Genomic DNA, 23,286 nt, shown 5'->3' with positions numbered 1-23,286 from the left:
GAGGAAAAAAAACAATAGTTTAGGTTTAGATTTAAAGTGATAAAAAGTATTTAAATACTAATTGAACTCTTAAGAGGGTACTGATTGCTTCGTTGTTAATATCACACGGGTGTTTTTTACTTGTATGGGGAAATTAACAGGGTTGGGAAAAAACAGTTTTTTTAAAAAAATCAAATAACATGTTTTTTATTGTTTTAAACTGTTTTTTTTTAGTTTAACATTTTTTTGTTTTTAATATTAATTTTAATCAAAACCACCAGAATATGTTTTGCACGTATGGTTTCAGCAGAAGTCCCATCAGGTGTAAGGTATATTGCTACACATTTTTGAATATGGAATTCCCTGACATTGCCCGGTTTTCCCTGACTGTAGCCATTCCGGATATTATTAAGTAAAAGGCAAAAAGTTTACCTTTCAAGGAGTACTTATTCAGTCCTGTAACACTAAAAGAGATTAAACCTCTAGTATGGTGGATGGCTTTGGAGAAAAGTACTCATCATGCAACTTTGAACCTGGCACATCAGATACACAGTGCAGTGGCTTCGTCAGCTGGTATTGAACGTCTTTTCTCCACATTCGTGTTTGTGCATAGTTCTGTAAGGAACCAGCTAGGAACAGAGAAGGCTGCCAAACTTGTAACTGTTTTCTGTGGAACTGGCACCCTAAAAGGTATGACTGGTTTGACCGCAAGCAGTGCTGGTATTTTATGTTTACGTGAGGAATGTGTTTCACTTCAAAACTTCTCATCCTAGTCTGGATATTTATCACAATTGGTGACTTACAATGAGACAGTGATGCTTGCGATGAAAATGTCAATATGCAGTTTTCGTTTTCGTAAGGAATAAAACTTTTTTTAAAATACACATATAAAAACATGTTTAAAACAGAATGTTTTAAACATTGTGTTTTAAACTTGTTTTATTCAGAGTGTATTGTTTAAAACAATTTTGAACACATTGTTTTAAACATTTTGTTTTAAACGTGCCAACCCTGGAAATTAAGAATGATAAGGCATCTAGTGCGTGGCAACAATGTTAATAGGCAATAGCGCCTGCAGCATTAACACACACTTCGTACGTGTACTGCATGTTGTATCTAACCCCCTCCAACGCATTTGATTCTAAATTGGACTTTTAGTAAGGATCCCTAATGTTATTGATAATATAATATAGCCTATAGCCTTTCTCGATAAATGTACTATCCAACACTGAAAGAATTTTTCAAATCGGACCAGTGGTTCCTGAGATTAGCTCGTTCAAACAAACAAACTCTTCAGCTTTATAATATTAGTATAGATTGCCACAGGTATTCACGTTCTTTGGGAAGGAATTGATATTGTACTCAAGGAGGATGCAAACATGTCGAATAATGTTAGTGTTGTTACTATTTTTGTATTCTGTATTATAGGGATCACACTTCGTTTTTCGGAATGCCCCTCAAAGAGGATTTGCGTTACTTCTGCGTATTTGTGGGCTGTATTAATTTTTGTAAATTGTAAATATGAATTCTCTAATACTTTTTCTTTTTGTTATAGTGGCGAGATTTGTATTCCTTCCAATCGTGCTTCTTGGATGTTTATAATCAAAATTTATATTATTTCATTCTTTACTGTTTAGTTTAAAGATTTACTGACTTTGTGGTAAATAAGCCCCTAGATCTTATTTTTACATGTTGGTTTGTCAAGTTACATTTTTAGGTGCCTTAACACAATTTTTTAAAGTATTGCTTGTGTTACTTGATTCATAAATAATAACGGTAAAGTAGTTTTCTTTTGAATTTTTTTTCCCCGCCATGAGTTTGTGTTGAAAGCTGATGCCATAGTTTGGATGGTTGCGTGAGGTAAGAGTGAGAGAGACAGAAAGTTCAGCAAAAGTGGGAATAAACTCTGTAGTTCCTCAGACCACTGTTGCCATGCGCCATGATTGGATGTTTGTTTTAAATTGAAATTTTATGATTGGGCAGTGAGACATCGTACCTGCGTTTGCGCCCTAGCATATCTCGGGATAAGATTTTTTTTTAAATGTAAAAAAAATAATAACATTTGAGCTCTGAAAGGATGATATAGTCCCATGCCAAATTTCATTGAAATCAAAAATGACGATGCAAAGAATATTTATTTTTAATTTGCTGATTTAAAATAATAATTTCAAAGTTTCTCAGTAATGTAATATAATGTTAAGGTTAATAATTTTTCCTGTTATATAAATTTTCTATGATCCACCCCAGTTCTTCTGAAGACCTATAAAGCAACCTATTAAACATACTATGTGTTCTAAAATACATATGTGAACATTGCCTTCCCACCCCACCATATTAACTGGTAATAAAATCTGTCACAATGGGAGGGCAAGTGTTTCAACAAAAAATGTTCAGGTGTCTTAATGAACTGATGTCTTAACGCTTCTATCGTACAAATTTATCTAATTTTACATTAATACTGATTCCTATCATATGCAAAATTATTCAATTGATACCCACGGATATTGTTTTGGCAGTTAAAGAAATGTATATTTAACAAGGTAATATGTTAACATTGTATTGCAGATTAAAATAAAAATTTTTTCCCCTAATTTTTCAATGCTTTCCAGACCCATAGTCACCCACAGCACACAGGATTATCTCTGCACTTAACATTCAAACCTACAGCAGTTCCTGGTTGGTACTCACGATGATGGTGTGGGTGGGGAAGGTGGCACGGACCCGCCTCACGTGCTCCACAAAGTGCTGGGAGTAGCCATTGGCGACGTCGAGGCAGATGAACGACACATCTGGGACTTCCTTTAGGATGGTGGACAGTCTCTCAAAGTCCTCCTGGCTCGTCCCGGAGGTGGCGGCCACGTGGTCCAAGCTCTCTGGGCTGCTCTCCGCAAACAGCTTCCAATCCTCCACAGTGTAGTACTTGTGTATAGTGGTGAACAGTCCATGCTGCAACAACACAAGTACAGTTGTGGCAGGTCATGTTGAGAAGGACTCTTACTTCCCGCAACTGCAATTACAATTTGACCCTTATACAAATTACCACATGTTTAAGCAATTCTTACTTTTAAGCAAATATTTTCAAATCCCCGCAGGAGATTACTTTTACTAAAATTAAGTAGAAAGTATTTTCATTAAGTGCCAAAATTAACAATTCATGAATGAATTAATAAATTGGGAGTTGAACATCGCTTTGACATGGGGGGTCATTAGAGCCGATGCGGGGTGAAGATACAAGAATTGATCATTGAAGGAATGGAATGATGGATGGAGGAAACAGGAGAATCTCAAAACACCAAACTCACAATAAAGTATGGCACATTTCTCATTTATAAAAAATTTCAGTTTAACTCTACTGGGAATCAAAATTTGATCAGCTTGAAGAGAGGTCAGTGGTCTTAGGCAGTGTTACTATTGTGGGTCATCGCTCCTGCAGTCTTCATGTAGACCACCTGCTGTCCCCTTTGCACTTCCTGTCGGAGATGTGTTTGCTATGCCTTCCACTACCTTTCCCATTCTCCCACCCTCCTCTTTCCTTGCCTGCTCTGGGTTATAGCTTCTGCAGTCTTAATGTAGACCACCCGCCATGCAATTCTTCCCTTCCAGTCTGTTACGTGTTTGCATTCCCTTTCCATTCCCTTCCCCCCCCCTTCCACCTTCCTGGAAGGAAGGTTTTGGGTCTACCCTCCTGGAGTCTTCATGTAGACCATCTGCTGTGCACCTCTTCTCATTCTATTCTTGACGTGTTTGCCTTCCCCTTCCATTTCCTTTCCCTCAACCTTCCTCTTTCCCCATCTGCTACCTATGTGCTTGCTGGCAGAGGGGGTTACCTGGCATGACACTTACTGATCAGTGGATTGCTGTGGAGCACAGCTAAATCAGGTTGATGGTGGCAAGCTAGTGAGGTGTAGATAAAGCGTAAGTTGGGTGGGCTTTGTCCTTTACGCCTTTACTTGTGTGGGCCAGTGACTCCGTTAGCAGGGACAAGATACAAATTAAGTGTCTTTTTAGTTCTTTAGATTCCTTCATGGTATGCCCTCTCTAAATTATGTTTCCAAGCGTAGGGTTTGATTTTTATTTGGTGTTTAGCTTGGCTGTACTGTGTGATGCTGTATTCGGCATAGCTGTAATGGTCTATAGCTGTACCATTAAACTCAAAGAGTTTTGAGCCTTCACCTTGCTTTTGATTAGGTATTATTTACTGTCGTTTTTTCCTAAGCAGCGGCTTATAGTATGTTCTGGACTATTATTGTATCCTGGACACGTCTCACTTTGGAGGACGTTGAGTTGTCTTATATGTAGTTGCTGTTCTCTTATGATAAGTCTGTCATTTTAACTAACTTCAATAGTGTTATTTAACTGTTTAGGTACAATGTTCACATGCACGTCGCAATTGAAGTCGGCCGCAATGTAATGTTCATGTACATTTAGCTTTTTTTTTGCAACTTTGGCTTGTACCTTTGTATAATTATCTCTCTGCCACTGTGTTTGAAATAAATAATCAAGAAGACAAGGAATCTTAACTTCGTTTCCTATACCACATAGTTGTCATTGCAGACCCCTGCCATTCACAACTTTGCAGAGTTTTCTTATGTAATAATATTATTCCATAAGTGTCTCAGCTAATTACATGGTTCAAGGTAATTGTGAACTAGATTTGTAGTCATATTTCACTATATTCTGTAATAGTTTCCATAAGTGTCTCAGCTAATTACATGGTTCAAGGTAATTGTGAACTAGATTTGTAGTCATATTTCACTATATTCTGTAATAGTTTGATATATTATTAATTTACTTAGAAAAACTTTTTAAATACACGCATAGTGTTTTTATGGTTTTATTTTACATTAAGGTTTATTTGGAAGCTATTCGTGGATCTGACCCATTGAAATTACCTTCATTCATCTGTGTTGGGACCACTGTGCTGAGTGGTAGATCACTTGCTTCCCACCAAGGGTACCCAAGGTCAAACCTGGAAATTCTGCAAGTGGGAAATATGGCAGACAATGCCGTACCCATAAACATTCATTCTGTCAACGCTCCAATAGCATCTCATCATCTTTCACAGGCTCTAATGACTTCAATGTTAAGACTAGACTTTTAGCTTAATTCACATTGCACTTCTGCTTATTTACTAAAGTGCCGCCTATGAACAGCCCCTAGCGTATCTTGTGTAGTGCATACTACCTAGACAGAAAATTTAAATTAACTATAGGCAGTTCAGGCAGTTTGTGAAAATGGCTTACTTAAGAGTGTTCCAAGAAGACCACCTTGTGTTAATTTCAAAGATCTGGTTATTAATAAAAAATTTATCACAGCTTAGTGTAAAAAATAATATCAGACAAATGGGTATCAAAACTATTTTTAACAAAGGATATTACAAAATTAGAAACTATGTTTTCAAAGATTTAAGATACTATAAACATTATTCACCTAAAGGTCCTTAGTTACAACTAGTGTCTGATATTTTTTTCAAGAAGGCACTTCAAATTTGATTTTATAGGTGCATAACTCTCATAAAATTAATGAAAAAATTATCTTCTACTTTCTTATAATGAATCACTCGCCAGGCTTTCTCAGTGTTGTAGGGAAACACCCTCATTACCAAAAATCATTTAGACTCCAGCAAAGGGAATAGGCTTACAATGGAACAGTTGCTCTTAGTTAATATGTGAAGCACTTTACTGTGTTTGCTCATGACTTGACTTACTGACTTTGTAACATTCAAAACCTTTGGTTCCAGGAATATTAAAAGTATGTATCAACTTATATTAGAAAATTAAAACTCCTGTCTGCATGAAATACATTCACAAGTAAAGAAACAACAAACAGAAAGCACCACATATTTTTGGGTTTTGGTAATGACATACAATACAATTTTAAAAAACATAAATGTAATAATTTGTCACTGTTACATAGGTTATGCAAATACAAATTATGGAAATATCTTTACACATTTCCTTTTTGATAGAAAAAAATTTGATTCATCACTGCAAACAAATATTTGTTTAGAATGCATACATAATAAAAGAAAACAAAAATCAATAATTAATTTGTTTGCTACCTGACATTTTCTAATCATTCTCAGAAACTGAATTGCAATATTGCAAGTAGTTTACCAGTAATTTACTGTATAAATGGTTGGTAAGATAAGGTTAGCTACAAATTTGTAGTACATTAAGTTTAGCTACATTTAAAAATTGTAATAAAAATGTAAACAATTTATAAAGTTAGGAATACTTCATTAGTTACGAGTTACATATTATTAACATGCAAACATTCTGTTTCAAATTATAACTCTACTGCTATAATACAGTATGATTATAAAAAATACCAGAAGTAAAAAATTATATTTTTTAATATTTGCTTTAATTTCCCGCCTCGTTCCTGGATAATTACCCTAAAAAGTGGAGACTAGAAAATAACTCAATTGGTATAGGCCTAGTCATAATTTTAAAAAAAGTGCCCATGGGATGAGAGAAACATTAGTAGTAACTAAAGACAAAATAATTTTAATTTAATTTTTCTTTCATGTCCATGATCTTTTGACGTTCTGAATTAAAAAGCAAGTATCATGTACCACAGGATCAAGCCTTCAGGATCCGGGGATAATCTTGGATACATGAAACAACAGCCATATCAAACACAGAATATACGATGGCTGTAATCAAAGAATTCCATGGAAAGACTCAAAATTTAATGTGTCTGCTACTTTAGTGCACAGCGCGTATTCCTCACAAAAAATTAATGACATTTACGATTAAATTAAAATTTTTGGCTCACATTAGATGCGTTCGATACGTGACTCAAAATAGTACATACTTTAAATGCAATGTTGTCGTTTGGGGGGGTTTTCAGATAGACTGAAACTGCGTAACTTGGGCACCACCACGTGTAGGGGCACGTGGACCCGGCCATAGACTCCTGGCTCGGGGCCGTGACGTGACCCGTGTGGGGACTAGGCTCGACTCCCCCTTTGTGCAGTAGCACTAGTGGGCTCTTAAGGCGTCCCACACGCCTCGGGACTCACACGGCTGCTCAGTGAAACTCTCAGAAGTCTAGGGAAAGCTCTTTATTGATGTCGAGCGGCACAAAGATATAAAATCTTACATAAGTAATTACGTGAAAAGAGTTATTCACTGATACACTGAAATAACATGGCAACAGGAATATTACCTCGGCTTAAAGGCTGACCAGGTCACCTCGTGGCCTGGCCTCGAAAGTTCGTTACGTACAAAGAAATAAAATATCCAACTGGATTTAAATAATTACGTTAAAGAGCCATCCTCCCGGGGTAGACCTCGAGGAAAAGAGTTATAATTGTATTTTTTTATAACCTGCCTAAAGCAGAATGATTTTACAGTAGCATATTCATACACCGATATAATTTCCGCTATGTTGAACATTTGAAACAGAATGTTTGCATGTTAACAATATGTAACTTGTAACTAATGAAGTATTCCTAACTTTATAAATTGTTTACATTTTTATTACAATTTTTAAATGTAGCTAAACTTAATGTACTACAAATTTGTAGCTAACCTTATCATACCAACCATTTATACAGTAAATTACTGGTAAACTACTTGCAATATTGCAATTCAGTTTCTGAGAATGATTAGAAAATGTCAGGTAGCAAACAAATTAATTATTGATTTTTGTTTTCTTTTATTATGTATACATTCTAAACAAATATTTGTTTGCAGTGATGAATCAAATTTTTTTCTATCAAAAAGGAAATGTGTAAAGATATTTCCATAATTTGTATTTGCATAACCTATGTAACAGTGACAAATTATTACATTTATGTTTTTTAAAATTGTATTGTATGTCATTACCAAAACCCAAAAATATGTGGTGCTTTCTGTTTGTTGTTTCTTTACTTGTGAATGTATTTCATGCAAACAGGAGTTTTAATTTTCTAATATAAGTTGATACACAAGAAATAATTATGGAGCGACAGATGTTAACAGATCAGTGAAACTAAAATATTGAAGTCGACGAGGCGCGCGCAGGCCTTCTACCCCCGGCGGCGAATGGAAGCTGACTGACGAGGCCAGGGCATCATGGCCGCCGGGAAGCGTTAAGTTCCCGTTATGTTACCAGGTATCCGCCTGGTAACATATTAACATGAAAAACCCTCTTAAACATTAAGCAAAAACTGACCACAGTGATTTACCATTACCAAACTTAACTTATTTTTAATTTATTCGTTAAAGTTCAAAAAAGTAGTTGCAGGTAGTTCCGGGGTTGCCCACCTGGGGCACTGCACCGTCCTTACTAACTACAACTTAAAACATAAACACTTAGGAATTTAAAAAAAGATGAAAATAAAAGGTTTGCATTACAATTACTTATTATTGTAACAAAACAAACATTTCGTAATACAATTACTTATTATTGTAACAAAACAAACATTTCGTAATACAATTACTTATTCTAACAAAACAACAAACATTAAATATAAGCAACAAAAATTCCTTACAATTGCAATACAGTCGTTATTTTAACAAATTAAATTATTACACCACCACCTACATTAACTAGAGTTATCAAAAAAAAATTATAAAAACCTAATGGGTAAAAAATAAATGTCGGCAATTGTGTGAATATATAGGTTTGTAATGTAAGATGGAAACCGTTATTTTTTCACAAACCATTACAAATTAAGAAGCTTTCATTTAAGGGTTAATTCAGGAACATCGATAGTGTACGGGAAAACATACATTCCTATTTATTGCGGGTAAAAAATAAATGGTGATAAAAATTGAATAGTGATAAAAAATGAATGGTGCTGTGATGTAAGATATAAAATTTTAATTTTTCTACAAACTAGTTCGAATTATGAAACCATCCCTTCGAATAAATTTAGGGACTTGTGTAGTGTGTGAAAACTATGTTTTATGATTTTTTTCTTTCAGTTTTAAAAAGCTGTGACGTCCAATAATCACACTCTCTTTATGTACTAGAGTGGACACTTTGCCACATTTTTTTGCATTCATAGCTTAGCTCTTAGGTTAGGGTATACTATGCTATATGCTAAGGAAATTGTTCATTCTATTCCGCTTAGTATTGGATGCAAAACTGGATGAATAAATACTAAAACAAGAATGTAACTTTAACACCAAGGTCTAACGAAACAATACAAACCTTGGCCAGTGCTTTTGCCATTTCAAACGTTCCAACAGTATCCATATTAGATGCAATTACTGGTATTCCTTTATAGCATCGCTTTGAATTTCTGAAAGTTATTTCACGATGAAGATCAACCTAGAAAGAAGAATATGATGATATCAGTTAAACAAACCATGAAAATCTGTTTACTACATTAGTATTTTGTTAGACAACTTGAAAATGCAGTCAGTAAACTAGGGCTAGGTCAGCAAATATACACTGTTCTACTTACGTCTATTCTACTCTTAAGGGTACTTCTTTTAGGACGTAACATGACATCTTTAAAGTCTAACTTAATATCGTTGATAATATTGGGCATTTTAAAGTATTTCTAATCTTATCACAATTTACACTAAAACCCTGCCTTCTCCAACACCCGGAGTAATAAAATGGATTTGGACAACAACATCTACATACATACACAATCTCACATGGTGGCCATGACACTTTCACTGTTACAAAAACCTCAAAAACATTTGCTGCATCCGAATACTAGCCTAAGGGATAACGTAGGAACAGGATTCCTTAGAAGTGCATCGTAGTGGACGCAGCCATATTTTTTTTTTTGCTTCCGAATTCTTGGGAAGCCAATAGTTAACAGGGATCCGTGTTTTTTTTCTGGCGAGCCCCTATATCCCGCTATGCCAGCGTGAGCCCCTTCACAGTTCCGTAGGCCCTATGGCATGCATGTTAGTAGCTCAGTTCCAGTGGCGTAGACACGCGTGGTTGAGGGGGGTGGGGGGTTGGACACGGGTGACATGTCCCACACCCCCCCCTCCCCCAAGTGAAACAAAAGTTTGCCCTAAAACTTACACGCCTGGAGCACGGGATAAGTATGCACACCCACTACCTGACGTGCGTTGGACAGAGCGTACCTGCTCCTTTCCTTCATTCACACAGCACACAGTTGTTGCCAAGGACTTGATAACAGTACAGTGCCAGGGCATGTTGGGTGCGTTTGTCTGCTACAGTTGTAACCTGTATGGTGCCTTCCATCAAATACTGTAGAGGGAGAATACAGGACAGCTCGCTCGTTTTCGCGAGAAACCGACGGTGCTGCGCTCTCGCGGCTCGGCGTGATGACTACCCCTAGCTGCCGCGACCACGGCCGCGCCATACGAAAACCTCTGAAACTAAACTCGCTGAAGTACAAAGATTAACCGTCAGAATTGAAAGGAATTATTATTAAATATTTTTTTAAAAATTCTATTGCCTTATAGAATGTAAAAATTTTCTCCAAGTCAAAATATTTCTCTTAGAAAAACATACTATCGTGAGTTGTAATATTTCCCCCTTCCCGCATCAGTGAAGCGCACAAATAGAGAGAGGGAAATTTCTACTGAAAGAATAGAAAACCCTAAAAAGCCTATTCAGTTGTTGTCGACAAGAATATATGCGATTTTTGATGAATGTTTTGTGAATATTTTGAATATTTCTTGCAGGAATGTCAAATTAAAAACGATTAGATTGATTGAGAAACCCACTGAAATCGAAATGTGTGACGAATGCTTCAAAATTTTTGTTAACAAATATTTTAATGTCATAATCAATTGTTTTATAAAATATGTAAACGATGAATGTGGGAGAACCCGGAGTAAAGAAAACAAAAAAGCAAAAAAAGTCATGCACATGTAAATTGTATGGAATATCTGGCATAGCAGTGGTTATAAGGTATGATCGGGGAAAATAAACTTCTTGCTACCTATTTAGGTACAGCTGGATAAAATTTTACAAGCATATTTGTCTCTTGTATATTATTTGCCTTTTTCATTTACAATGGAAGTGAATCTTGTAAAACTTGTTCTAGCTCTGGTACCATTGTAATAATGTATTTATTTAAATATTATTATTTTTAAGTAACGAGGTATTAATACATATTTAATATTTATGGTAGCTTAAGATGGTGCAATTTTAAGTTCTAATTTAAGGATTATATTGTTTATTTACTTTGTGTCAAACGCTATGTACTTCTACATATTTATGTCATACCTACTGAAATTATGTATTTTTTCATCTCCCTTTAATTTTCAATATTATTTAAATGTCCATGTTATTTAATTTCATAATATCGTGCTCAAATCTCTGTTAACTGTACATATAATTATTATATACGTATTATACACTATATGAACAACTGTACTCATTATATTGCACATATTCATAAAAAAAGTTTTAACTAATAGGCTGTTGAACGATAGCAAATCAATAGTATTTAGTGGCTAAAAAATTTGGATAATTTAATTAATTCATTAGATAATTCCCTAAATGAACGATGATTAGCAATATAATGCTTTGAAAATTTTTACTTCAATTTTCCTTGAAAATATGCTGTTCATTGTTAACTATTTTTTACATTGAAAGCAACTAACTTTTCAGCAAATAAATTTACATCTGCATGGCCGCAAAGAATACGAGGGTCAACACAATTTTTTTCAAAAGAATCTGTTGATTAGTCTAGGTGCAATGACGAGTTGAATTTAATATATTTTAGGCTTGGAATGCATGGCCGTGGGTGCTGTTATCACGCCGAGCCGCTAGGTAGCAGCGCTGACGCTCTTCGCCTGCGCGGCTGTGCTATTAGCAAATACTGTAGAGAGAGAATACAGGACAGCTCTATACTAATAGCACAGCCGCGCGGGCGAAGAGCGTCAGCGCTGCTACCTAGCGGCTCGGCGTGATAACAGCACCCACGGCCATGCATTCCAAGCCTAAAATGTATTAAATTCAACTCGTCATTGCACCTAGACTAATCAACAGATTCTTTTGAAAAAAATTGTGTTGACCCTCGTATTCTTTGCGGCCATGCAGATGTAAATTTATTTGCTGAAAAGTTAGTTGCTTTCAATGTAAAAAATAGTTAACAATGAACAGCATATTTTCAAGGAAAATTGAAGTAAAAATTTTCAAAGCATTATATTGCTAATCATCGTTCATTTAGGGAATTATCTAATGAATTAATTAAATTATCCAAATTTTTTAGCCACTAAATACTATTGATTTGCTATCGTTCAACAGCCTATTAGTTAAAACTTTTTTTATGAATATGTGCAATATAATGAGTACAGTTGTTCATATAGTGTATAATACGTATATAATAATTATATGTACAGTTAACAGAGATTTGAGCACGATATTATGAAATTAAATAACATGGACATTTAAATAATATTGAAAATTAAAGGGAGATGAAAAAATACATAATTTCAGTAGGTATGACATAAATATGTAGAAGTACATAGCGTTTGACACAAAGTAAATAAACAATATAATCCTTAAATTAGAACTTAAAATTGCACCATCTTAAGCTACCATAAATATTAAATAAGTATTAATACCTCGTTACTTAAAAATAATAATATTTAAATAAATACATTATTACAATGGTACCAGAGCTAGAACAAGTTTTACAAGATTCACTTCCATTGTAAATGAAAAAGGCAAATAATATACAAGAGACAAATATGCTTGTAAAATTTTATCCAGCTGTACCTAAATAGGTAGCAAGAAGTTTATTTTCCCCGATCATACCTTATAACCACTGCTATGCCAGATATTCCATACAATTTACATGTGCATGACTTTTTTTGCTTTTTTGTTTTCTTTACTCCGGGTTCTCCCACATTCATCGTTTACATATTTTATAAAACAATTGATTATGACATTAAAATATTTGTTAACAAAAATTTTGAAGCATTCGTCACACATTTCGATTTCAGTGGGTTTCTCAATCAATCTAATCGTTTTTAATTTGACATTCCTGCAAGAAATATTCAAAATATTCACAAAACATTCATCAAAAATCGCATATATTCTTGTCGACAACAACTGAATAGGCTTTTTAGGGTTTTCTATTCTTTCAGTAGAAATTTCCCTCTCTCTATTTGTGCGCTTCACTGATGCGGGAAGGGGGAAATATTACAACTCACGATAGTATGTTTTTCTAAGAGAAATATTTTGACTTGGAGAAAATTTTTACATTCTATAAGGCAATAGAATTTTTAAAAAAATATTTAATAATAATTCCTTTCAATTCTGACGGTTAATCTTTGTACTTCAGCGAGTTTAGTTTCAGAGGTTTTCGTATGGCGCGGCCGTGGTCGCGGCAGCTAGGGGTAGTCATCACGCCGAGCCGCGAGAGCGCAGCACCGTCGGTTTCTCGCGAAAACGAGCGAGCTGTCCTGTATTCTCCCTCTACAGTATTTGCTATTAGTATAGAGCTGTCCTGTATTCTCCCTCTACAGTATTTGCTTCCATTGACCGGATTTTTTTCAGCCAAAATGATTTGTGAATGACTTAGGTATAGATAGTTCCTTTAATGTAACATAAATATAATTAAGATATTTCTTTGTAAACCAGTCTTCTAAGCTTGTTCAGTCGGTCCGCCTTATCCGCGGACTTCACATTCGCTCGTACTTGACCATTTTAGTGAAAAACAGCTTACACCAGGGCCCTGATTACGGACTTTTACAATATTCCCATTCTGAATGTAATTTTTACAGTAATTCAAAATAATTTTAACTGTTCGATGTTCGTGCCACCATTCAATGATGAAAGTATTTCATGTATGCAATATGCCCCTCCTATACCTAAATGTTATTTATATAGAGGTGGTGATTTATCGCGGAGAAATTAGCTATTTGCTGGACTGCAATATGCTGTGCAAACTGAAAATACATGACTGACTGTAGTTTTCATTTCGCTATTTGCCGGCGTGTGTGTAGCAAGAATGCCACTACTACAATGCAATAGGTACGTCTGTGATTGGCTATCAAACATTTATGTCGTGACAAAATGCCAATTTACAGTTAAAACACTAAAAGTAAGCTATGTTATTTTGAAAACTATGCCGGCTTGAAACATTTTTGCGATAAATCATCATTTCCAATTATTAACTTAGGTACCTATCATATAATTAATATAGTTTTTCCTTTCTGTACATTTCATCCTTTGACAGTATCTACCTAGGTTAGTTAGAAATTTTTTTTTCGCTTATGAATCGAGTACGAGGAATGTTCTTGATTTAAAAAAGTAAAATGAGACCTAGCAATGCAGTAATGCGATGCTTACGTTTACATTCTTCTAACTATTATATTTAAATTATTTTCTCAGGTTCAACATAAGATTTATAACACACTACAGTGTGATTTTATTGTTTATTTCAATTGTTCTATTTAAATTAATAATCTGAATAGGTTCAAAACATCCACAAATTCCGTTTTTCTTTATATTTCAGAAACAAAATTGGGACATTCCGTTGTCGACGTTAGGGCCGTTCCCGTGGTTCGGAGTCGCTGCCCAGCTGCTCCGGTAGAGAGGGTACGTGCCACGTGGCAAGGGAACTATCCTAACTCGGGTGAAATAAAAAAGTTTATGACGTTAAGCTGGGTTTAATGCACACGTCACACACTGTACATGGGCTGTCACGGCTCCCCTCTGTGACAGTCCATCAGGGCGAGGCCCGGCTTCACACACTTTGAGCGCGACACGACACTACCAGTGACCTGACTGGCGGTGACACGACAGTGACGCGACTGACAGTGGCGTGAATGACGGTGACGTGACTGGCAGTGACGCGAATGACGATGACATGAAAGACTGATGTAACTGCCGACGCGAACGACGGTGACGTGACTGATGGTGACGTGATTGACGGTGATGTGACTGACAGTGACGTGACTGACAGTGACGCGAATGACGATGACACGAACGACTGTTACGTGACTGACGGTGACGTGACTGACAGTGACGTGAATGATGATGACACGAAAGACTATGACGTAACTGCCGACGCGAACGACGGTGACGTGACTGACGGTGACGTGACTGACAACGCGAATGACGGTGACGTGACAACGGTGACACAACTGACAGTGTCCGTTCGACTCTCACTCACAACATCGCGACCGCACTCTCTCATGCCACTCAGGCGACTGACTCGACCCACGCTCCGCGACGTCTCAGCGGCCTCTCCCCTTGCCGCACGCACATGAATCCCCCCTCTTCCCTTCGTGTGCGAGTGCGTGGAGCCACATGGTCACAGGCGGGGAGACGCGACTCAGTCGCCCGGGAAACACATCTACAGGTACACAACAAGACAAATAGATATTTACACCCTCACATAATTACATAAACAAAACCTTTGTTACACTTTTGCGCACGGGCGCCGGCGCACACGCAAGCCTGAATCAGCAACGGGCAATAATGGCCTCAGTGAGACGGAGGAGCACTTGGGACGACTTAAAATGCCCCCCCCCCCCCCCCCCCCCCCGAGGTCATTTTGCCCGCTGATGCTACGATCACACGCACTTCACCATTAACACTCGGGCACTCGGGCGTTCATTTTGGCATCCCATGGGCGGAAGTAGGAGTAACCTGCTGGGTGAGTACCCACGGCCAATAGTCTAGCAGGTAGGAGGGAGGCCTGCGCTGACGAGTGGAATGGCGGGCTATTTCCGGAACCGGGGAATTCGGTGCAGTGTCTGGGTGCATAGGTGGGGATCCGTCCCCTTCCTTCACCTCATCAAGGAGTTCAATGATGACCCCTTCCTCGGGACCACAGGGCCCTTCAGGTGGATAACCTATGTGGTGGTGGTACCCATCCCTGTTTAACCCTTCCATTACTTCCTCGGGGAATACTATTTTAGGGATGGTGTCAATGGTTGGCAGGGCCGCTGAGAGAATTTGTGGGCCCCTGGGCAGCTGGGGTAGTAGGCCCCCTTCCTTTTTTTTTGCATACCACGACTACCTAGACCTATATCATAAATATATATGGTATCGTAAAATTGCATCCTTCATTTGAACATACATAACGATTTCCTAGTTACGCAAAAAAAGAGAGAGCATTTGCATGTATTATCTCAGTGCACTTTTGCATTGTTAATCCCATCAAAATACAAATAATAATTTTGATGTAGGTATTGCTAAAAAACAAAAAAATCTTAAATGGTAATCAGAAATTGCGTTATTATATAAGTGTTTAAAATACATAAGCATAATAATTTATTCTGAATGTAAATATTATTAAAATAATGTAAAGTAATAATCAATTTTCTTACTTCGAAAACATCAAACACACTGAACCACGTTCATTACATTTAAAAATTTGTAATACATATTAATTATTTATAACATTCCAGGGGCGTCGGAACGTTTTCATTAGGGGGGGGGGGGGGGCGAACAGATGTATCACACTTACCTCAGTCATAGAGCGGGGGGTGGGGGGGCCCTCCTCTGGAAAAATTTGGAATTTTAAATGCAAAATTGTGCTATTTAATGAGTTTCCAAACCAAAATATTAAATATACCATTCTAAGAATTTGATGACATAGTATGTATTAAATACTGCTCTGACAGTAGATGTATTACAATTTAAATAAAATACCATTTAGGAATTTGCACTCATTTTACAGTATATTGACAATCATAAATTTGATTTTCTAATCAATGAGATCACCAATGCAACGTTTGTAACTACTGGTTGAGAAAAATACTACTAGGAGCAAACATTTATTCTAAGAAAAGGAGGGGGGAGAAATGCTACTCTCGCCCCACCCCCCCATGCATAACAGCACGGGGGCGACTCGCCCCTGCTGCCCCCCCCCCCCCTGTTCCATCGTCCCTGTAACGTTCCCGTTTCTGCTACTACGCAAGTATTTTGGTGTGAACTGAATGTTACAAATACCTACTGCTCGGTTAGGTTATTGGTTATCGACTGTAGTTAGTTTTAGGAACACACAAAACAATATATATATATATATATATATATATATATATATATATATATATATATATATATATATATATATATATATATATAGTACAAGATGTTTTAATAGCAGGGGGAAAATTTTTTTCCAGCCATTTATTTTCCACTTCCCAGCCGGGCGCCCGGCCCCTAAGGCTACCGGGCCCCTGGGCATTTGCCCCTTTTGGCCCCCCCCCCCTCTCGGTGGCCCTGATGGTTGGTAACTCAGGGTCCTCTTCATCAGGGATTGGGGTAAGGGATGTGTTAACGACGGAGTTTTGGGCATCCCTGGAGTCCAGCCTGTCAGCAAGCTCATTTAGGTGGTCCATGGTGAAACCGTTGGGCTCATACCCATATGCTTGTTGGGTGGGCGTAGCTTCTCGGGAAAATACTGGAGCTTTGGGATTTAAAGAAACCTCGCAACCCGCTGGGTTGGTATAGCCAGTGACCATTTCGTCCCCGAAGTTCGTTGGCACCTGAGGTGAGTCCGATCTCCTTCCTTCCCTACTGCAGTGGTTTCTCCCAGGGTCGGTGTCTAGGGGCATCGGGTCAGAATTGGCACAACGGCCTCCTCGCGGTGTCTCTGGTTGGTCCCTGGGGCTGTCCTGGTCTGTAAAACTATCCGCGGCTCCTGCGGTTGACGGCTGCTGCGGCATCGGGACCGTGGCTAGTCGCAAGGCATCACAGTGTATTTTGGCCATTCGGCCATTCGGCTGCTGCACCAGGTAAGTGGTCATCCCCAAGCGAGCCACCACCTCCCTGGGCTCGGACCACTTGGGCGCGAGGCCCGCGCAAACCCCACGGCCCTTGGCTGACAGATGCTGGAGCCTTACATGCACAAACAGGCCTGGAATGATCTGCGGGGGTGGATTTAGGGACTGGGGCGTTCGATGATCCAAAAACTGGGCCGGATGCCTGCATGCCCCAGCCCGTAGGTCCTCTACAGGGAAAGGTTCTTCTGTGTGAATGACGCCCAGTTCGGCTGGCAATGCTAAGTTGTGACCATGGAGCAGCTCAGCTGGAGAATATCCCGTGACCTCGTTCGTGCGCCGGCGGAGGCAGTACAAGAGGGTGGGGAGGTGAATGTCCCACTTAGTGTGGTCCTCATCAAGGCGGATACGGAGCTGGGTCTTAATGTCTTGGTTGCGGCATTCAGTGGGATTTGATCTGGGATGATAGGTAGGGGTGGTGTGATAATGGACCCCCCACCACCCACATGCCTTCCGCCAGCTGTGACCCGTAAATTGGACTCCATTATCCATGAGCAGCACTCTCGTATACCCATACAGTGGGAACACCTCTCGGTCCAGTAGGGCGATGATTGTTCCCGCCTTGACATTGGCGACAGCAAACGCCTCGGTCCATCGCATGAACACATCAGTGACTACAATGATGAACCGCTTTCCCCGGGAGGTGCATGGGTAGGGGCCCATAATGTCAAGGGCCACCTCCTGGAATGGGTGGTCAGGGCGTCGGGGAACCTGTTGCTCCACGTCATCAGGTCGACGCGCCTTACACTGTTGGCAGCGTTGGCACTCACGCACGAACTGCTTAATGTCGGCCGTGACCTCCGGCCAGTGGAACATCCTGCGGATTTCTCGCAGGGTCTGTTCAGCCCCAGGGTGCCCCGCCAGCTCATGACTGTGGAAGAACAGTAGGATGGCTGGCCGTGCAGCAGGGGGTGCATGAAAACTCCAGCGGCTTCCTCTGCGAGCACCACAGGTCTGAAGCATGCCATCGAGACTACGCTGATAGGGAAATGCTTGGTCGCCACACTCGGCCAGTCGGGCTCGCGTTTGTGGGTCGTCCTGCTGGGCGTCACGCACGTGAGCCACCAGCTCTGCCATGGTGGCCAATTGGGTGGCCGGCTCTGGTGTGCTGGGCCCAGGCAGCATGTACAGTAGGGAATCGTCGGGGGCCGGGTCCGAATAGTTGGTAATCGGAACCGGGGGTAGGAGGTTGTCCCACCCCTGGTCATCGTAGACTATGGTTCTGGGGTCCGGGTGCCGGGAAAGCTCGTCTGCGAGCTCATTTTCCCGACCGGGAACATGTTCCACCGTGAAGTGGAAGCTCTGGAGGAGAAGGGCCCACCGGGTAAACTTGGACTTGCTCTCCTGCACGAAATCCAGCCATTTGAGGCACTGGCTGTCCGTGCGGAGAATGAAGGGGCGCCCCTCGAGGTAGTGTCGGTATCTTTTTAGTGCCCACACCACAGCGAGGCACTCTTGCTCATTGACATGGTATCGTCTTTCCGCTGGGCCAAACTTGGCCCTCGCGTACTCGACAATACGTCTCTGGCCTTGGCCGTCCAGCTGGTACAGCACCACCCTCATGCCTTCCTGGCTGGCATCGGTCTGCACGAACAGTGGTTCGTCCGGCACCAGCCGCGACAGGGTGTGACAGTTGCGGAGCTGTTGTTTTACCTCGCCCAGGGCCTGGTCGGCGGCCTGGGTCCACCGGAATTTGTGCTTAGGTGAAAGCAGGTCGGTCATGGTGCGGTAATCGAGGTGAAGTGGGGAACAAATGACCTCAACCAATTCAACAGCCCCATGAGTTTCTGGAGCTGCTTCCGTGTCTTGGGCGCCTGCTTGCCCTCAATAATGGACAGCTGTTTGGGCAGCGGGCGGCATCCCTCTGCGTCCACAATATGGCCCAGAAACTCTATCTCCTCCGCCCCAATGTGGCACTTCCTCGGGGCGCACGTCAGCCCGTGCCTGGCGAGCCGCTCAAACACCAAGGTCAGATGGTGTGCGTGTTCCTCCCACGAACATGACCAGATGATCACATCGTCCAGGAAGGCTTGGGCAAACTTGCCGATGTAGCCATCCAGGACACGGACCATCATGGTCTGGAAGGTCGCAGGAGCATCCATCAGGCCGAACGGCATCGCACAGAACTGGAATCGCCTGCCGTCTGGGGCGGTAAAGGCTGTTTTGGGGCGGTCGGCGGGGCATACTGGCACTTGTCAGTACCCCGACTTGAGGTCAAGCTTTTACAATATGGTGGCTTTACCCAAGCCAGCGAGGGCATCCGTGATGTTGATTAATGGTGGTGGTGCCGGAATGGTGAGGTGATTTATTGCTTTGAAATTTACGCAAAATCTCAGCGTTCCATCTTTCTTGGTGGCCATTACGATACGACTATTATAAGGTGAATTACTAGGTTCTATGACGCCACTCGCCAGCATCTCCTCGATTTGCGCCTGTATGGCATCCTGTTCACGGGGTCCGAACCCGAACACTTTCTGGAACGGAGGGGTTTGGGGCACCAGGGGTATGCAATGCTCTGTATTGTAGTCCTCTGTAACTGGTCCGCAGCTGCAAACACTTGCGAATGAGCCCTTATCACCTCGTCGATGTGACGTGGTGCTCGGCTGGAACTCCGTGGGTCAGCTCATCCAAACCTACAACTGTGATAGGTGGGGATGGAATAGGCCGGTGGATACCATAGACAGTCCAACGGCCGCGGGTACCAAGGTGCAAGCGCCCGGCACAGACTTCGATTGTAGCATCGACCTGTGCCAGCCAGGGGGCTCCCAGGATAAGCTCCTCTCGTAGCTCATGCAGCACTATGGCGTCCGTTTGGCTAACATTGTCCCTTATGTGGATTTTTACCTGGGGGCGCCCAGACGTGAGCGCACAAGCTCCCCTGGTGGCCAGCAGGACTGTCCCAGCCTCAGCTGTCACGTCAGCACCGGTGACGAGGTGGGCGGCAATATAGCTGTGGCTGGCAGCGGTGTCCACCAGCGCCTCCAGTTCCCGGCCGTCCACCCGGACAGGTATGCGCAGTAGACTGCCTTCCTCGGGACACATGCGCCCGAGCCGGGACAGCGTATCCTCTAGCCCCGCATCTACTGTCGAGGCCCCCAGCGATGTAGTGCGAGCGGCAGAGCTCACCGAAGACTCGGGACACGGCCCATCGGGCCGGTGCGTACCGCCCCCGCCGACGTCAGGTGGTCGGGGCAGTAGCTCACTGGCGCCCGCAGCTGCTGGCAGGGACGCCGACGACGTGGGGCAAGCGGCAGAGCTCGCCGAAGACTCGGGGCACGGCCCGCCCCCGCCGACGTCAGGTGGGCGGGGCGGTAGATCACTGGCGCCCGCAGCTGCTAGCAGGGACGCCGACGACGTGCGGCAAGCGGCAGAGCTCGCCGAAGACTCGGGGCACGGCCCGCCCCCGCCGACGTCAGGTGGGCGGGGCGGTAGATCACTGGCGCCCGCAGCTGCTGGCGGGGACACCGACGACGTGGGGCAAGCGGCAGAGCTCGCCGAAGACTCGGGGCACGGCCCGCCCCCGCCGACGTCAGGTGGGCAGGGCGGTAGATCACTGGCGCCCGCAGCTTCTGGCAGGGACGCCGACGACATGGGGCGAGCGGCATAGATCGCCGATGACTCGGGGCACGGCCTTTCGGGTCGGCGCTGACTGCTCCCGCCGACGTTAGGTAGGTGGGGCGGCATGGCTGGTTGGAGTTTCGGAGAGCAGGGCCCAGCTGTCTCATCGCCCTCACCTAGGCGTTTCCCGATGGTGTTGTGTCACCTCCGTTTCCCCCTTCTCCGGCGGCCTTGACGGGGCATTCACGGTGCCAGTGGTACATTTCTGTTGGACAGTACCTGCAGCGGGGAGGCCGCTCTTCGCGGGCTGTCGGGCCTCCGCGTCGCTCCCCTCGGTCAGCCTGCCACCAGGACAGCCGCGACTGGCCCTGTGGCTCAAGGTTGCGTCCCTGCGACCCCGGCGACTGGGCGGATCTGTCCGGCGGTGCTGGCGGGCCAGTGTACCGCACCACCGCTCCAGCATCTTCTGGTGACAGCACCGCCGGGGTGGGGTTGGGCCTCCACTGCATCATGGACTCCGTTGCACTCTGTATGGCCTGGATGTCTCTCTCTGTTTCTCTCGCCATGGCTAGGAAATCGTCCACGCTTCTTCCCGCGGCGTTACGCATGAAAGGTCGTAATTCCGGTGACAGTAGCTCCACAATCACTGGCAGTATCTCGGTGACTGAGCCGCTTGTCGTCAGACGTCGGTGGAGGCGTAGCTTTTGATAAATAAAGCCTTCAACGCTTTCCCCGGCCCGCTGTGTTTGACAGTACAGCTGGTACCGACAGCTGGCACGGGAACGCGCGTCATCAAAACGGGATTCGAACCGGGTAACGAATTCGGTCCAAGACATCCGGTATTCACCTGCCATTGCCCACCAGGCTTGGGCACTGTCCCGGAGCTGTCCACTAACTCTGTCCATGAACTCGTCCTCAGGCACCGCAAGTCTTGATAGTCTGTCCCAGCATGCTTGCAGAAATGTATGCGGATCTTCATGTGCTCGCCCCGTGAATACAGGTAGTGACACCACCACGGTAACGGTTCCAGTTGTGCCTCGGAGTCGCTGCCCAGCTGCTCCGGTAGAGAGGGTACGTGCCACGTAGCAAGGGAACTACCCTAACTCGGGTGAAATAAAAGAGTTTATGACATTAAGCTGGGTTTAATGCACACATCACACACTGTACATGGGCTGTCACGGCTACCCTCTGTGACAGTCCATCAGGGCGAGGCCTGGCTCCACGCACTTTGAGCGCGACACGACACTACCAGTGACCTGACTGGCGGTGACACGACAGTGACGCGACTGACAGTGGCATGAATGACGGTGACGTGACTGGCAGTGACGCAAATGACGATGACACGAAAGACTGACGTAACTGCCGACGCGAACGACAGTGACGTGACTGATGGTGATGTGATTGACGGTGACGTGGCTGACAGTGACGTGACTGACAGTGACGCGAATGACGATGACACGAAAGACTATGACGTAACTGCCGACGCGAACGACGGTGACGTGACTGACGGTGACGTAACTGCCGACGCGAATGACGGTGACGTGACAACGGTGACACGACTGACAGTGTCCGTTCGACTCTCACTCACAACATCGCGACCGCACTCTCTCATGCCACTCAGGCGACTGACTCGACCCACACTCCGCGACGTTTCAGCGGCCTTCCCCCTTGCCGCGCGCACATTAATCCCCCCTCTTCCCTTCGTGTGCGAGTGCGTGGAGCCACATGGTCACAGGCGGGGAGACGCGACTCAGTCGCCCGGGAAACACATCTACAGGTACACAACAAGACAAATAGATATTTACACCCTCACATAATTACATAAACAAAACCTTTGTTACACTTTTGCGCACGGGCGCCGGCGCACACGCAAGCCTGAAGCAGCAACGGGCAATAATGGCCTCAGCGAGCCGGAGGAGCACTTGGGACGACGTCACCGTTATGGATAAAGAAAAGTGTAAGTGCCAGGTTTCTATTTCAAAATTCTTTGCCAAAAAGCAATGCGCTTCAACATCTCATGATACAGAACACCATACAATTCCTAACTCCATGATACGAATGCAGT

The 23,286-nt window shown here is 42.7% G+C and overlaps 1 protein-coding gene across 1 annotated transcript in view; it reads right to left on the bottom strand.

The window, feature by feature from the left end:
• LOC134527423 (GMP reductase 1-like) overlaps window positions 1–9,580 on the bottom strand; it is a 91,132-nt gene extending 81,552 nt beyond the window's left edge. Inside the window, exons 1-3 of the mRNA XM_063360095.1 lie at window positions 9,383–9,580; window positions 9,127–9,246; window positions 2,668–2,925 (exon numbers count right to left, since the gene is read on the bottom strand). Of these exons, the coding sequence (XP_063216165.1) occupies window positions 2,668–2,925; window positions 9,127–9,246; window positions 9,383–9,469 (465 nt within the window). The 5' untranslated portion in view covers window positions 9,470–9,580. The remainder of the gene's footprint in view (window positions 1–2,667; window positions 2,926–9,126; window positions 9,247–9,382) is intronic.
• Between the last annotated feature and the right edge of the window lie 13,706 nt (window positions 9,581–23,286).

Source organism: Bacillus rossius, chromosome 1 (genome assembly GCF_032445375.1).
Source record: "Bacillus rossius redtenbacheri isolate Brsri chromosome 1, Brsri_v3, whole genome shotgun sequence".
In the NCBI taxonomy this organism is placed as follows: domain Eukaryota; kingdom Metazoa; phylum Arthropoda; class Insecta; order Phasmatodea; family Bacillidae; genus Bacillus; species Bacillus rossius.
Note: the sequence above shows the minus strand (reverse complement) of the source record. Positions and strands in the feature narration are given on the sequence as shown.